The 17,838-nt window shown below is 43.2% G+C and overlaps 1 protein-coding gene across 1 annotated transcript in view; it reads right to left on the bottom strand.

Annotated features, from left to right (window-relative positions):
- The window catches only part of LOC139663842 (protein unc-13 homolog C), a 111,272-nt gene extending 101,562 nt beyond the window's left edge, over positions 1 to 9,710 (bottom strand). Inside the window, exons 1-2 of the mRNA XM_071542598.1 lie at positions 6,897 to 9,710; positions 5,555 to 6,668 (exon numbers count right to left, since the gene is read on the bottom strand). Coding sequence (XP_071398699.1) covers positions 5,555 to 6,668; positions 6,897 to 9,707 — 3,925 coding nt within the window. The 5' untranslated portion in view covers positions 9,708 to 9,710. The remainder of the gene's footprint in view (positions 1 to 5,554; positions 6,669 to 6,896) is intronic.
- Positions 9,711 to 17,838: the final 8,128 nt, after the last annotated feature.

The raw sequence follows: 17,838 nt of genomic DNA, 5'->3' as shown, positions 1-17,838 counted from the left end.
ATTAGTCAGACCCCATGTATTTCCAGGGAAACGGAGATAACACTAGCAAAAAGTTTTTTATTTTGAGAGCGAATTGCCCCACAATATGAATACATTTTGTTTATATCTTTTATTTTGTTGGTAACTGTTGTTGCAAATGTTGCCACTGCATGAGGAAACCCCAGACTTTGCACACACCACAGAGCAACAATACAAAGAGAAGCTGGGCTGTATGTGGGTACCATGGACAGTGACCAGCAAAGCCACTTACAGCACAGTTACACAAGATAGAGCCATCTTCACTAGCAGCAAGCCTGCAGCTACACTAGTTAAGGCCACAAAGATAGGCTAGGGCGCTGATATAAAGGTCATTTCGGAGGGGCCCTAAATCTGTGGAATAAAAATGTAATCGATTGGTGGAGGAAACTTGGCTGTGCTGTGGGTAATGTGTTGAGATAGCAATACTAGCGGTAAATCCTGCACTTCAGTGGCGACACACATGGTCACACAGCACATCGACCAGAGCTCACTGGAGCAGCAAAGCCTGCACATGGCTGATAGTATGGCCAGGTACTGACCTCAGCTCCAACACACACACACTCGTGCACACATTTATACATACATACACAAACAACGACACATGTAATGGACCGCTGGCACACAGACACATATACATACACATACACACACTTACACAGTCTCACTCACACTCACAAGGAGGCAAGTCCTCAATATCAGTATAACAATCATTACAATTACAAGAGACCAGGAAATCAGTCATGACTGGCTTGCCAAGAATTCACATAAGTGAAGGGTTATAAACATAAAAAACAGATTATACAACAGGTAGTTCCGACCAAGCAATCTGATTGGTCAACTAGACATTTAGAACGTGATCAAATCAGCATGACAGCACACCTAGCCTTGCTCATCACTAAAAATATTACTCCGCCATATATTATTATACAATATATTTAAATATAACTCTGTTCAGCCTTGATGTTACTAGACACTCTGGCATCCTCCATCAGCTGTGCCGGTGAGTCGGTGACACGGTGCTACTAACTTGAAAATACGTGAAGTTTGCGGACGTAGTAGCTAAATCTGTCCATGGAAAAATTATTTTTTTCAGCAGATATCTTAGTTACAACAAGATTGAGCTAGCAAGGCAGTTTTGTGTGCTAGAAAGTATTAGCTCAAGTTGGCTGGCTGACTCAACTGACTCAGGTGTAATATTGCTTAATTATAAAGGTTTTGTTATATAAGAAATGTATTCAGCTTATTGATTCGGTGACAACAATGTACAGTATACTGTATGCCACCTATTTGGAAGAAAATTAGATTGTAAACAAATCAGGCCATGCCTTGGGAAAACTCCTTAGTAAAGATAAAGATACAGTGTAGTTTTCTTTATTTATTTTCAAACAACAGGTAGGATGGATAGTTCCAAGAAGCACATGCTCCTGAAATGAAACATTTACTAATACAGACAAAAAATACTGTAGGAGCGGGAACCTGTGAAAGCAATTAAAAATTTTCATGCTTACTTTCAAGTTCAAGTTACACATGGGCTCCTTTTTCAATTTAATTGGTAAATTTAGTTTTAGCAGTATGGGCTACCAAGATTGCAGCGGACCCCTGCCCGTCCTATGCTGACTCAAACAATACCACAAAACAGTTACAATACCACATAGGACATAGGACTATTTCCCGCCACAGAGGACAGCACATACTCTTCCACTCAACTAGATCTACAATACTAGCACTCCCTGTTCTCCCTAGCTCCTATTTTCTCAACTGTGACTAAACGATTGTGGCTGTGGCAAGCTGATGTCAAAGGGTTTATTTAGTTCAATTTCAACACAAAAAAGGAATCCCTGTAGGCATGAACCAGGAATAGAGCATTGGGGGCTCATCTCCACAAAACCAATCAGGAAATACTGTAATATGACATGGTGTAATCTAATCGACCATAATCTAATCAAAGCTAAATATTTGTGTTTGTACTGATATAGGGTAGATTATTGTTTGATGTAGATGTAGATGTCTGAGATTATTGTCTTGCAATTTTAGCAGAAAAAATACACTGATGATAATAATGTGATGAAGAACAACATAAACAAAACGTTCTACATTTGATGTGCTTTGTGAGAGAGTTGTTCAAGTCAATATCACCTGCATGTCTAAACGTTTTTTGCTAACTCCACCATCACAGTGTTCTAACTGTCCAATCATTAAGAACTAATTTCCCATCTTTCTTCTTGTGTGTGAAAGGCAGAGGTAACAGAGCAAACTATGTTGTGATTTCACTGGAGAGCAAAGTAATGGATAATATGTTACCAAGTAACAGTTAAGGTTGCTAATACAGTGCAAAGGATGACTGCTAACGCTGTCACTAATGCCTAAGTTTTTTATTATTTTTTTGCAAAGGGACGCATTCATATTTATCCCAAATTCAGCTGTCTAAGTCATAGGAATAAAATATGCAAATTCTGTTTGGGGGTGGCCTTTCCCTTTAACAGGCCTAATGGTATCTGACGTTCTCTGATAGAAAGCACTTAAGCACGCTACATTATGTAAGAGCTTTGCCAAGGAACACAAAAGGCATATGTGAGGTCTCCATCTTTGTGGATGCCAGTGGCTGACAGGCAGGCTGTTGACAGAGATCTGTCTTCATCCGAGGGAAAGTATCCGCAGAGAAACAAAAGATGTATTGAAAAAACTGGACAGGAGACGGCGGGCAGAAGTATTTCCTGCTTTTACAGATGTATTGTAAACAGGAGTCATTGCTCTTCCCAGCTGTGAGCGTAAATTGGGGAGTAGAGGCTTTCCCTATTTCCAAAGGCAGTCAGCTGACAGCAGTGATATTGGAGCAGTGAGTGAGTGGGACTGTATCACCTAAAAACAACAACAGAGGCTCCTCGTTCTCCTTATCTGCATTTTTCATATCCACACTTCCTCTAGATATGGCGCACTAAGCATGAAGAGGTCTGCCTCGGCTCCCCTAGGAGCAAGCAGCAACTTCACTAGCAGCAGACCTCTATAAATATTCCAAGCAAGGCTGACCTGGTTACAGAATGCCCTTGGGAGTGTGAATTAGCATCTGAATACAGACACTGCTGTAGCCGAGTGAAGACAGGCCTGGCAGGAGTGGCAGTACTGCTGAGACTCCCTTCACAGCTCCCAAACAGCCCAGCCAGCATGCTTCAGAGCACGAGCACGGAGAACAACCCATCAGCTAAGAGAACGAGAGAGAGAGGAAGGCAAAGACAGAGAGCGAGAGAAAGAAAGTGTGTGTGTGAGAGAGTGAGAGTGAGAGTGAGAGTGAGAAAGAGAGAAAAAGAAAGAGACAGAGAAAAAGAACTCCACTCTTAACTATCTATCCTAAAAGGGGGCCTAAAGACCTGCTGCACTGTCATCTACACAGTGAGGGCAGGGAGCACTGCTCCAGCACCCAGGCTTTATCTAGGCTGACAGCTATAAATGTACCAAAATAACACCCAGGGCTAGTATATGTATCTTAGAAAAGGATCTCTGCTCATCTGAGAGCAGTCTACAACGCAAGTCTGAATTTTATATCAGTGTTCCCCATACTACTGTCCCAGCAGGGTGGTCCTGCTTACAGTGAGGCAAACCTGCCTACGCTGCTATAGCCCCACCTAAAAGAACAGCCATCCATCTAGTGAAATATTGCATGTATTGTCACTGTATTGAGATGGATGAGTTGGCACATGCTTTATTAATCCTGGAGGGATACTAAGGTGTCATACCTATTAAAGAAGCTGTACTGTCGCCTTCTATTCCTAATGTGTGTACTGGCAGCTTAAATCTAAGAGGCTTTGCTCATCAAGAAAAATAAAAGGGAAGCGCTGGTTCATATGGTCATGTGACCTGATATTGATCTTAGATCATTAGAAACATAGGTCCAGACCAAAACTAAGGCCACTTATTAGAGGTTTCAGAATGACATGTCCAAAATAATTTAGAAATTAATGTAGAGTGTACAGTGTAGTCGTCTCTATATCTTGTCTTATAATGTTTGATGTCAACTTGCATTTTGTTGGTTTTAATATGTGGTGGGCATGGGCTGGAACATATCAGACAGCACAGAGAAAGAATACTGTAGCTCTCCTAATCTGAGAGGTTTAGTAAATAACAGTCCTGAAATTTGTTCTCTGCAGGATGGTGTATGTGGCCACTGGACAGTTTGTGCACATATCCATCACACACCCGTCATAGCCTTCAGTTGTAGCCTGTATTCTCTGTACTACAGCACCTGCCTCATCATGAGCACAGAAACTCACAGTTGCTGCTCCACATGTAGGTCAAGAGCCTTTTCATTTTAAGTAAGAGTGGAAATTCCCTGGGCCCTGCCACTGCTCATATGGAAAAATGTTTTTTTTTTCATTCCAATTGAAAGACTTTCATTTTTGCTTCTATTAATCAATCCTAACCACTTATACAATCCCGTTTTTCTTAAACCATATCTCTGTCTGAGTAAGCCTCAACATATCAGCTCCAGTCTGTTTGTTATGATTTTTCAAGGCAACCACCGCAAAGAAACGAAAGAAATATGCCGTTTTAAAAACTGTTACTCATTAATTAGAGTAATGGCACAATATTCTGCTACTAGTGGGAATTATCAAAATATCTCAAATTGAATTTAAAAAATGGCCAAAGGGCAAACATCGCAAACATACACCAATGCAAGGTGGTATGTGGCTATGTAAAGAATCGTATTGTTCACCGCGGCCCCACTGATCCTTAATAACAGACTGAAGTCTGTTATACTGTATATGCTTCAGGGACTAGGATTGCTGTACCATTTTAGGTCTATTAAATTTCAATGAGACATGACAAATCCCAAGAAAACATGTCTGACAAATCTATCTCCAAAGCCTCAATTCACTCTAAGAGAATCTAGCAATGCACCATGGGGATACAAAGTCTAACACCAAACTTAACCTTGGCATCCACCTTCAGAGAAAGTCCTCTCTTCACTTTGTCATTCCACTCAAAATCAATTAACAATTCCAAGGAATGTCAGGGGCAAATCAAGCTTCCTAAGTCAATTCAAGTCCCACAAATCCTTTGTGCCGGTGGAACAAAGTCTGAGGTTCCCATAAATCCAAGGATGTTATACCACCAAAGCTCCAAGACTTAAACTTGTCTCCACGACAGCATTGAAAGATAAACCAATGAAACCTGAACTGGTGTGAGTTCCTATATTTTTGGATTTCTATGAGCAAAATGTTGAAGAACATGAAGAACTTTCTGTTATCAAAACTGTTAATATCATATAACTGTTAATATCAATTCTGAGTAATAGAAAAACACTAACATTCAGATTTTTGATTGCAGGCTAACACTGTAGGAGCATTTAGGACTTACTATTATTACATAATTGAAGTTTAAAAAAAATCCCAGGTGCTTCTTTCTCAGATTTCTGATGGTTGAGTAATAGTATATAAATGCACTATGTTATGGCCGTATGATGCATATGTAAGAGCATGTAATCACTACAATAGCAAAATGACAGACATTTTGACAGATAATAAGGAGTAAAGAGTCATACCCCCTGCCAGGATCTGCTGCTCCAGCTCAGCCATCTGTTTCCTGTAGGCCCTCAGTGCTGCTTCCTTGAATGTTGGACGAACACGCTTCTTGGGTGGGGCCTCTGCAGGCTTCTCCTCTGGAACATTTTTGTTTTCATCCTCCTGCTGTTGTTTTTGAGACACTTCAGAGGCTTCCTCCATTATCTCCTCTATCTCCTCTAACTCCTCATCCCCCTCTTCCATCTCCTCTGTCACATCATTGTCCTCTGTCTCATCCGGTTCTTCTACATCCACGTATTCCACCATGGCATCATATTCAGCTGTGTCCTCAGTCAGTTGGGTTTCATAGTCCTCGCTATACTCTTCATCATATTGCTCATCCAAACTGCAATCATACTCCAGAACACACGCCTCTTTGCTTGCCTCATAGTCCTCTAAGGCTTCAAAATCTTGAGAGGCCTCAAAATCCTGAGAGGCATCATTGTCTTGAGAGGCGTTATCAGACACAACATAGTCCTGAGAAGTCTCATACTCCTGCACAGGCTCATCTGTTTCCTCTGCCTCGTTGGCATTAGTTCTGTTCTCCAGGTTAGCTAGCACCTGCTCCATCACCTCAACATAGTGAGTCTCATTGTCCACTGGCTGTTCCCCAACTTCTGCTACTGCTGCATTTGGTTTCTCTTCCTCAGCCTTGTAGTAGAACGGCTCTGTGTAGACATCTGAGTCTATGGTAGTACTGGAGTCGTTGGCAGTGGACGTAGACAGGGTGCGGAAGCGACCCATAAATGAGGAAGAGGAGTTGGCGGGCTCCTCAGTGGGAGCAGGGGTCTGAGAGCCAGACTTCCAGACAACCTCCAGGGCTGACTTGGCCCTTTGCAGTGTAGAGCCAAAGCCAAAGCCAAAGGACTTCTCACTGAGATCTATGCTGAGCCTACTGCTCCAGGACTTGGGCACCTCCTCAACCTTCTCTGATCGAATCTCACTCTGACTGCGGTACATGGTCGCAGACTTAGTCTGAGTCTGGTGAAAGCTATGATTGACATCCAGTTCAGGGAATGTTTCCTTCGGAGCTGCTTTAGGGACTTCCTTAGGGGCCCCTTTAGGCGCTTCCTTGGGGGCCACTTTAGGAGCCTCCTTGGGGGGCACTTTAGGAATCTCCTTAGAGGCTACCTTTGGGGCTTCTTTAGGTGCAACTTTAGGAGCTTCTTTAGGGGTCACTGTAGGGGCCTCCTTAGATGCTACTTTAGGAACCTCCTTAGGGCCCTCTTTTGGGGTCAATTTTGCAGCTTCTTTGGTAACCTCTTTAGCAGCAACTTTTGGACCCTCTTTAGGAGTAACTTGGGGGGGCTCTTTAGCAATGACTTTAGGGGATTCTTTCGGGGATTCTTTAGGGGACTCTTTAGGAGACTCTTTAGGGGTTGCAACAGGGCTCTCTATTGGTGTTATTTTAGGACTCTCTTTAGGTGATTCTTTAGGACTTTCTTTAGGAGTCAATAATGGGCTATCTTTTGGGGTCACTTTAGTAGTGACTTTAGTGGCCTCTTTAGAAGTGACTTTAGTGACCTCTTTAGAAGTGACTTTAGTGGCCTCTTTAGAAGTGACTTTAGTGGCCTCTTTAGAAGTGACTTTAGTGGCCTCTTTAGAAGTGACTTTAGATGTCACTTTAGTCACTTCTTTAGGGGGAGGCTTAGTAGCCTCTTTGGGTGTGAGTTTAGGACCCTCTTTAGGGACACCTTGAGGAGATTCTTTAGCTGTTGGTTTAGGAAGGTCCTTAGATGACTCTTTAGGAGCTGCTTTAGAGGCCACTTTAGGTGAAACCTTAGCAGATACCTTAGGGCCTTCCTTAGATGATATTTTAGAGTTTTCATCTTTAGGAGCCAATTTGGTCGCCGTTTTATGTGTCACTTTAGAAGAAGGTTTAGAGGCATCTTTAGATGCCACTTTAGCGCTTTCTTTAGTGATCGCTTTACATCCCTCTTTAGACTGGCGAACAGATGTTTTCATGGCAGACTCTCTTTCTGTGATAGGAGGAATGATGTGAGTGGTTATAGGTGGCAGGGCGGAATCTCTGTCAAGCATCATAAAATCTTCATCCCCTTCAAATTGTAAATCAACCTCCTGGCATTTAGTGATGTTCTCTGGGAAACCAGGGATGGTTGATGGGTCAAAGGGGCTGCTGACCTCTATGGAGGCTTCCAGGCCAGAGTCAGCACCTTGCTCCAGATGATGCCAGTCTTTCCAGGGTGAGAGGTCACCCTGCAGAGAGAGCTGGGAGCCACTGTAGTGGCTTCTGTCCCCTGACATGCATACAAGTCCATTGCTCACCCCACTGTCAATAGTTTCTGTGGTCTCAACCTCATTGTGTTCCGCATAGGGTTGGTTCTCCTGGCTGAGTGGGTGGCTTGGGCTAGCATACCAGGAGGAGGCCATGTCCTCTTGTTTCCTCTGCCACAGTTCCTGATCTGAGGAGGACAGCAGGGAGCAGCCATTAGCCCGTGTAAAGTACTGACTCTCTGAGAAGTCTTCAGAGTATGACTGGCAGAGTTTTGAGCAGTCAGACTCAGAGCGGCTGAGTTTAGGAGTGGAGTAGTCACTCTGGGAAAGCCAGCCAGGGGTCAAATCAGAGTAGTATGCCTTTGCATGCTTGTCTGGGTCATCATATGAGTCATCAGCATAGTGCACTGAGCCCGAGTATCCTGCTTCATCTCCTGACCGGCTATGGTCATGGGACCTCCTCTTCTCTGATTTGCTCTTGTGAACAGGCTTTGAAACCACCATTGCATATTTATTTCTGCTCAATTCATCTAACTCTTTATCACTGTCCATTGAGTCCCAGTCATCACTCTCCACTACTTTATCCTTTCCCGAGACCTTTATATCCATGCTTTCATAGGTTTGTGAGGAAGACATTGCTTTGTCTTTTCTCTCCTTTCCATCATGGGTCAAGCTATCAGTAGAGACTGTAATACCTGTCCCTTTAAGTTTATAACATTTTTTCAAGACTAAATCCCTATCTTGAGGTGTTGCAAAAATAACAATAATAGGGCGAGGTTTTGCATTGGAACATTCTCTTTGTTGCCCTAACCTATGAGCTAGCTCAATTTTAATTGATTTATGGGCATCAATAAATCCCATTTTGTCTTTCATTATTTTATATATAACACTCTCAGTTTTCTCTGACCTTTCCTCAGGAACATTGATGAACCTCAGTGTTGAATTATTGGCCTGGTGGCTAATCTGTTTTATGTAGTCATGAATATCACGTGTTTCCCTTCTAGACTGGACAAATCCTGAGCGAAGCTGCTCAATCTCGCTCTGAACTACTTCCACACTGCTGGAGATTTCATCAATAGAGCTCTTTAGGGCATTTACATGGCCACGCAGCTCAGACAGCTCTGTCTCTATCTGGCTGATCCCCTGAAGCTCCTTAAAGATCATCTCCATGACATCCTGGGTCTGGCTGATACACCCTGTGGAGGAGGAGCCAGGCTCCAGGGTGGAGCTCTTCTGCTGCCGGCCGGCGCGATCCAGGGACTTGCTCCGGATGCCCAGGGTCTTCCTCCAGTTGCTCACCTCGGAGTCTGAGGAGACACATTCCTGACTCTTCTTCCATTTCCTTAGCTTGCGTAGGGCACCCAGCCGGAGCGTGTGTAGACTGGAGCGTTCTACCCGCTCACCCTCTGAACTACCATCAGAGGGAGCCAAACTGATGAGGCTCTTCCTGTTCCGTCTTACTGGCATAGTGTGTGATTTATGTTCATCCAGTCTGCGGACAGGTTTGGTCTCACTCAAGGAGTCAGAGTAGCTATCAATTGAAAGAACCTCTGGAAAGATACTTTCATTATTATTCAAAAGAAGCGAGTTTTTGGGGAGTCCGTTTGCTATAGCTACACGATAACTGAATGTGGGTGAAAGGGATGAGCAGTCGTTCTTGCCGTCGTCTTCTTCAAGCGATATGTTACGTGCCGAAGAGCATTTGGAGATCTTTTTAACTGTAGTCTTCAGTGTGGTAGATAAAGTTAGATTGTGTGCTTGCAAATCAGTGGTCAATTTGGGCTCTTTATTTTCGCTTCTCTCTTTCTTCTTTATGGGGTTCGCCAATTTCTTTGTAAACATTCCTTTGCAAATCTTTTCAATGTAGGATGATATGGTCTTGATTAGGGCAGAAACCATGGAGGGCAATCCTGTAGAGTGTTTTATTTCATGCAGTGAAGGAGAAGTTGGCTGAGAACACAGCGTTGGTGAACCAGGCACAATCAACCTGTGCTTGACAGTGAAAGCCCAGCTCAGAATCACTAAAACCACAGTTTGAGTGGAGACTCACAAATACTTTTAAATCCAGTGGCCCTCTTCAAGACAAGGCACATCTCTGTGAAAAAAAAAAAAAGAGAGAATAGTTACTTTACAATTTGGTTGAAGATGTTTGGCTCGCACTCACTGTTAAACACAAAGCACAACAATTAGGGCATGCACTACAGTATATTGAAAGTCATTAATTTGCCATCAGTGAGGTGAAACAGTAGTTAATCGACCTGTTAAAACTTAAACACACATTGTGTCTGCAGTCTCACAATGAGCAATCCAAAAGGCTATTGTATATAACTATGCAAAGATTAATACGATTCAAAGAACAATTATTTTGTTTTATTCAATTAACACTTACTCCCAGGCATTACAAATCCCACAGAGCATCCTAGTCACCCATTACCAGAAAATCACTTTTGCTGCACATCTTTGGCGCTGAGAGAGAGAAAGAACTACTGTGTGTGTGTGTGTGTGTGTGTGTGTGTGTGAGTGCACATGCATGTGCTTGTGTGTGCTTATGTGTCAGTCAGGCTCAATAGAGCCACTGGCCGCACTGATGTACCTAGTTTCTACAGCAGGAGATGGCCAATTATTCTAATCGCTTCAGTACTCAATGCTCTGTTAGACAGAGTCCCCATGGAACACAGGAGTGCCTTAGTGTAAATACCAAACTAAACCCTGATCATGCTTCAGCAGTGTGTTAATGATAACCAAATAGCTGGCTTGGATTTCGGGCATCAAAATGATACAATACAATAGGTCTCTGGGCTGTGATGAATAATGCTGAAGCTAAATAACCTGGATGATATTTGGTTTATACTTAGGGTGCACATACTCTAACTTTTTGTAAATTGTCCATTTATCGATCATGATAATGATGATGACGGCAACGCTTAATTTAGATGACATAGTTAATGACATACAGTATATTGTAACCCATTTGATTTCCCAGTCACCGATAACTCGAATGGTTCAGTGCCTGTGCTTAATCATCAGTGATGTGTCTACTGTATGTTTAGGACAGACTATACAGCCATGCAGAGGACACGATGGCTGGCTGAGGAGCATAGAACAGAGGCCAGAGACCTCTTGAGTCATAGTGCATAGTGTTGAACCTTGAACAGCTTGGACTGGCTGTGGGAGGTGTGCATTTGCTATAGAGTGGAACTGGCCAACTGAGTGGAAAGAGGGATGTTTGTTGTGCAGAGGATCTGACAGCTGCTCCACATTAGTTCTGGGGTTTAGAGCTCGATGCATCCACAGTCTCATGACCACAGAGACATGCTCACTTCAAATGAGCTGTGAAACATAGCGTCACAGTTAGCTTTTACTGCTGGGCTCTGAAGGAGGACCGGGCATTAGCAAATAGAGCTTAAGGCTAGGTTGCCAGGATGGATGTACCACTTCTGCCGGTACTGTATGATGGAATGAATCCAGGGGCTCGACTATTTGTTAGCTTCATGGGATAAGGTTTGAGGCATGCCTGGGGCTAGAATGTTTGTACAAGGCAAACATACTGTATATAGTATACGTAATATTGAAAGGTCTTGTGCGATTTTAACTTTTTAATTTTAAGAAACTCAATTCAGGTGAACCATTTGGTGAGCAGCAGCTAATATGCCTTATAGAAAGGATAAGGATCTAAGCCATCTGTCACTTTTAGACAGATGGAGTAGGTCCACTTGGTGCATAAAGTGCTTTGACCGTTTCTGTCATACTATCATCTGTCAATTACAGACTATTTGAAAATTCTGTCATAAAATTGTCCTAGTTAAGTAAAACATCAAAATTTTCCATTATAGAATTGAAATGGCGATTGGATGAGCTGTAGAGGGACTATATTTTATGGTATGAGGCGGTTCGTGACTCAGCCCTATCATAGACTGGCATAAAGCCAGACCTCAAGGGCAGTCTTTTGAACTGATGGTTCACGACCCAAAACTGTCCCCCATAAAAAAAAAAATCACACCAGATATTGTTTAAAAAAAATGCCTAAGACTGCCTCAACTGATTTCAACACATTTCCAAGACTCATGAATTCCAAACGTGTATCTCTTTGGAAACCTATCCTGAATTTGTGTCTATCAACTTTTCACTCAGATGGACGGGTCTTTTAGTATTGACCAAATCCTCATTCCCTTGCCTACTTATTTGAGTTGAAAATCAATATTTTATTTCCAGCCTCAGCTCTTTGTGAACATTTGTGCCCGAATCATTTATTTTTAACCATTACCCATGTATACTCGTCAGCAATGCCCTCCTTCACATTTATACTATACATTTATATATAAACTGTACATTTATATATAATGTATAATGTGGGAGTTGCGCAGTACAACAACAGCCTACTTCTGTTGTCCAATGAGCAGTTAAGGGTTAAGTGTCTTGCTTTGCCCACCAGGATTTTCCTGGCCGGTCCAGGGATTCCAATCAGTACCCAGTCACAAATTCACCTCTCTAACCTTTAGACTACCTCCACTCCATCAGTGTACCCCTTAGAAACCTCACTTCCCTGTGTGAACAGCAGGTGTGAAGGAATGCCAATGATATCCTGCTATGATAACACCCATGATTTCCATCACTTTCTTTTTCAAAACAGCCCCTGCTTTCACAAAGGCTTCCCAAACTGACACAAAGCTACATGTCCTTGAGATTATCCACACACTGTAATTAACAAATAAAGTGTAAACCTTTCATTGCATTATATTTGGTTATTATTCTTTTTCCCATTTCAATATCTGTTTGTGTTATATATCTTTGTCAAATGCATGGTGTGCACTCAGCAAATAAAAATCATTCCTAGGTGAGAAAATCAATTGAATTTGACTGAATTGCATTTTTTTGCCTCTTATTGTCTACATTTCTTGTTCTTTCTTGGCTTACTATAATGGTTAGCCCCTGGCAATGTCTCAGCCAAAAACAATACAATTCAGGGATTCTTCCAGGACCTTAAAGAAATTATCTGTCATTTTCATATAAATAAATGTCAGTTTTGCAACTCTCTGTCAATGACTGATATAACACAATAGTAATTCAACATATACCAAGTTCATAAAATCTTTTACATTTGCTACATTTGCTGTTCTAAACACCCAGTGTTGGGTAGGTCCTTCCTGGGAAAAATCCTCTGGCTCACAGGAAGTGATGCATTTTACGTTTCCAGCAGCAACAACAGCAGTTTTTGGGGGAATAAATATCTTTAAAGACGTTACCACAATAAATTTTAGAGGAGTATGCATTAATATCTTGCGGATGTTTACCTTGGTTATAAAACTTCTTTATTTTGCTGTTTATTACATATGGTGCAACATCAGGTGAGGTCAAATTTAGGTCCTGTTGCAAACCTAGTTGAGAACTATTAACTTGGTTGGTGTCCATCCCAATAAATACCAAGGGCCAAAAAAAATGCAGGATCCTGACCACAGGACACGCTCTGAAAATGGGACCCCAGACAAACACCCGTCTGGGAGCCTGCAGGCAGCCAATCACTGAGCCAGCCAAGAAGCAGGTAGCCAATCACAATGCCCACCAACAGGCAGGAAGTCAGACGGAGCTAATCAGAGACTCAGTGTGACTTTATGAACAAAAGCCAAAGTCGAGATGACTCACACAGCTATCATCACCCTATGAAAAGACAATCTAGTCTACTCTTTCTCTCATGTCTATTTTAAACACTTTTCACACACACGAGCCACCTGAACAAACAGTAAACACACCTACTGAATAGTTTACTTTCCAAATGTGCCACATTTGGACATGGTGACTGTCCCCAACAAGCCAACAAGCCACAGGCCCCTCACTAATCACACTAGCTCTCACGCATCAATGAATACATTATCATATTTATCATGCTAATTGTTACCTCTTACACTTTATACTGTTGATACATACACATTTTTAGCAAGCATAATGCTACAGTGCAATATAAAGACACCATGCAACTGCACCTAACACTACAGAGTGTAACTATACTTTTCATGAGTTCATGTCTTATTGTATCTGGTTATCTCAGAAATCTATACTCCCTGTTCTGTATCTATATCATCTTGTATCTGTTAACTGCACAAAGTGGGTTAAAATCTTTCAACATGTAAATGTACTTACATTTTATTCTGATTCTAAACATATGCACACATGCACATAAACACACACACAGTGATATCTGAAAATAGATCCTGTGACAAGGAAAAAGGTCATGCTTAACATTTCACATACTATCAGTCATATAGCCTAGTATGCAGAAAGCAAAATTACAAATCATCTCATTAAATGACTGTCTCTACCATTATGATACAACTCTCCTTACGAATTACAGCTAATGCTGGTTACTATTTTGACCAATTATCATAATGGATTACATTTGGCCTGCATTTTTTTCTCCACAGAACATGCATTTTTATTTTATTTTTTGCCACCACTGTACACGCTGCACTGAGCTATGAGCACAGCTGACCACATGCTGACAGCCTCTGGGATGAGCCACTGTATACTCTAGCAGCCACTGGAACATCACCTCTATGAAGTACTGCGCTGCTCTGTGGCTGCACTCTGCCTGGACAACTCACACTAAAAGAGTGGTAGTGTTTAATGAGTGTTGATTACCAATTAGGGAGCTGCCTTTCCCTTTACAGAGTCTACATCCTGACATCTGCATGTTAAGGTTTGACAAATGAAGCATTCACCCTCTCCCAGAGCGAGAGTTGATATGCAAATGACCTGATAATGCCCACAAGGTATTTCCTGTATCGTCCCATTAGAGGGTAATGATGCAAGAATTAGGAGAAAAGGATGACAGATAACTAGATCACCTTATCCCACAGTCGTGTGTGTGCATCAAACTGATCACAGAATCTGCACCGACATGGCTCTCTAAGCAAAGCCAGCGGCAAAAGGGCCATGACTCAAACGCTACAGTTCATTCACAGCCATCGTTTCAGATCAATTGTACGACGACGAGCACATATAGAATGAGATTAAATGTTGGGTAATCCATCTCCACTATTGTTAATCCTCAGCACTGTATGTAGGCATATCGTAAGCAGATTCAGTATGATGGAAACTAACACTACGTTCTATGGAGAGATAAGATGGACATTAGTTATTGTTTATATTATGGGATGACTTCATACATAATATACATAGGTATCTGTGAGTAGCATGCTTGCACACATCACATTATATTTTCTACCCTCTACCATTAAAGCAGCTCATTCCTGTCCATAAATACAGTCCCTACATTAGGTAGCTATTATTGAGTTTATTATATCATATATGCCTCGGTACAAAATATAATTGGGTTTCCGATATGAACAGCACATGTTCATACACGTCATGTCTTCCACAGCCCTCTTTATGACTTGTCTATATTGTTTTTTATCCCCGCTACCCTCTGGATCTGCTCCTTCCAGCCATAACAATTACCTTTGAGCAAGGCATTAACCCCCTACTGCTCCAGTGGAGATGCTCTGTGGCCAGCAGTACAAGATTGCGGTTGTACTGACTGAGCTGCTCCCAGATGTGAGTATGTGCATGTATGTAACTCTCACTCACCCTGCAACTACTTCCCTAGGACATTGTTACAAAATAATTTGTTCTTTTGCAACAACTCACTTGGTCAAATAAGGGCTTTTCAAAAAGAGTTGCCTGTCCCTACTGTAAAGGAAAACCTGGGCATTCCTGTGGCCCTGAGGTAGAGCCCCTCCCGTCTGTGAGTCAGACTACAGAAACCTCCGGTGGAGAGAGGGGGAGCACCTCAGCCACACCCACTGCCTACGCTCGAGGCACTGATGCCCCGGGGCCTGCATGGATGTCCAGGGACCTATTCCTCTCTATCCTAATGCATCTGATTAGCATAGAGCTCTAAAACAACCCATTTCTCACAGTAGTACAATCTCTGCTACTCTCCTCTAATGAAAATGAGTGTCAGTTGGAGGCATGCTAACCTATTTCTCACAATAGTACAATCTGCTATTTTCTCCTGATGAAAATGTAAGTATGCCAATTTGAGGTAATGATGTTGCAAGCAATTACGCTGCATGCTGTGATGTGCTGGTCCTGTTGTTATCATGCTGGCGTGACTTTGAGCACAATATTCAGGGTAAATCTTTGAAAATGCATGTATAGATGAAAGATGCTCATGTGTTACGTCATGTCTCCAGAGCACATGATTATGGATTATGGCTGTGAGTGTGGATTAGTGTTCATGGGGGTGTGTGCATGCGTGTGTGTGTGTGTGTTTGCGTGTGTGCAGCCGTGTGCGTGCACACACATGTGCGCCGTGCGCCTCTCCGCGCATGAATGCTTTTAAGCATGCATGTGTGTATGTTGCTTTCGGAGAAGAGAGCGGCAGCAGCGGGCTGCGTGTGCACACGAGTGGGGGTTGAGCGTGTGAGGGTGTGTGTATCGTCAGATCACCAATATTATCCACACGCCCATCCTCAGCTACAGTCTGCCCTTCCGTCTCCTAGTCTGTGTATTTCCCAACACTGAAATATCTGACTGCCAACCATAGGAAACCAGCCAGCACCACAACAGCTTGTCTCCCCTAATGAATCAAAATATCACCGTCCCTTTGGCCGGCATGACAAGAACCAGCCTCTCCGCGCATTTGCCCAGTGTGAGACAACAGCATTGCTCACATGCGTTCACGTTGTAGGTTATGCAAAATAACATGGGGAAAGGTGAGAATGAGAGTAACGACACATTTGTGTTATCGACACTGTTTGTACCATAGCTGGAATAAATAATAATAAATAAGAAATCGACCGATGATCACATAGACTACGTAAATAACACTGATCACCAGTCGTTTTATTTCATATTATTCATCCCAGCTATATCGACAGATGATGCCATCAAACCGCATCATTCTCAAATAAGGTTTGATTAATCCATAGACAGGGCCACGAAGGGAGGGGAGGGAAGCAACAAGAAGAAATAGGCTGAAGTCAAAGCACAAAGATCCCCCGTGCCATGCAAACACGCATCCAGCGCCCAAATGGACTGCGCCGCTGCACATACCTGGTTGTGTGAAATCCCTCGCAGGACGCCAATCGCAGTGAGCGAAGCGAGCCGTGTGGAGCCGATTCCCCGGTTACAGCGAATGGTCGGTGCGAGGAGAGCAGAGATGCTGGCTGGCTGGGAGGGGAGGGAGGGGAGAGCGGCTCGGTGCGCAGCTGCCTGCTAATACCAGAGCGCACAGCATCGCTCCGCGGCCGTCAGACACCACATCCCACAGCCCTGCCTCCCCACAGACACACACACCTCTCTTCCATGCCACATTCCTTCTTCCCTTCCTCCCTCCCTAGCTCCTCTGCTTTTCCCCCGTTCCCGTTTTGCTGAAGATGTGAACCGTAGGTGCTCTCTTAAAAAAAAAAAAAAAATATCCCGCTTTGCTCCACGGATGACACACACTCACACACAGGCACACGCACACTCACTCACACACCCCCTGCTTGCAGACAGTGTCACAGCACGGGGGTGTCTGGTCCAGAGCGGGCTGCAAAGGGAGGTGATGGTGATGGAGAGGCAGATGGCGGTGCTGCTCCTGGCTGCCCAGACTGAAGCTCTGCTCCCTGGCTGGAGAATGTCTGTCCCTCCCCTGAAAGAGCTGGGAGTCTCTCTCTCTCTCTCTCTCTCTAGCTCTGCTCACTGAGCCGGGCTGAGAGAAATGAGCTCAGTCACACACACACAGACGCACGCACGCACACACACACACAACGAGACGCCTTGAGTAAGTGAGAGAGAGAGAGAGAGAGAGAGAAAGAGAGAGAGAGAGAGAGAGAGAGGAGGAGGAGGAGGAAAGGGGAAAAGGAGGGTGCATTGAGGATGAATATAGGTTGTGTGTGTGTGTGTGTTTGTGTGTGTCCCTTAAGCAAAATAACTGGAGATCCTATTAAAATAGAAGGATACTATACAAATACCATAGCACTTCCTACAGTAATGATAGAAGATACAGTAAGGTCACTATAAACCCACTGTTGAGCACCACAGACACGCA

Source organism: Centroberyx affinis, unplaced genomic scaffold (genome assembly GCF_046629955.1).
Source record: "Centroberyx affinis isolate AG114_WGS23_722 - 3 ecotype Tasmania unplaced genomic scaffold, CSIRO-AGI_Caff_v1 ptg004132l_1, whole genome shotgun sequence".
NCBI classification, from domain to species: Eukaryota; Metazoa; Chordata; class Actinopteri; order Beryciformes; family Berycidae; genus Centroberyx; species Centroberyx affinis.
The sequence above is the reverse complement of the archived record's forward strand: the minus strand, read 5'-3'. Positions and strand labels throughout refer to the sequence as shown.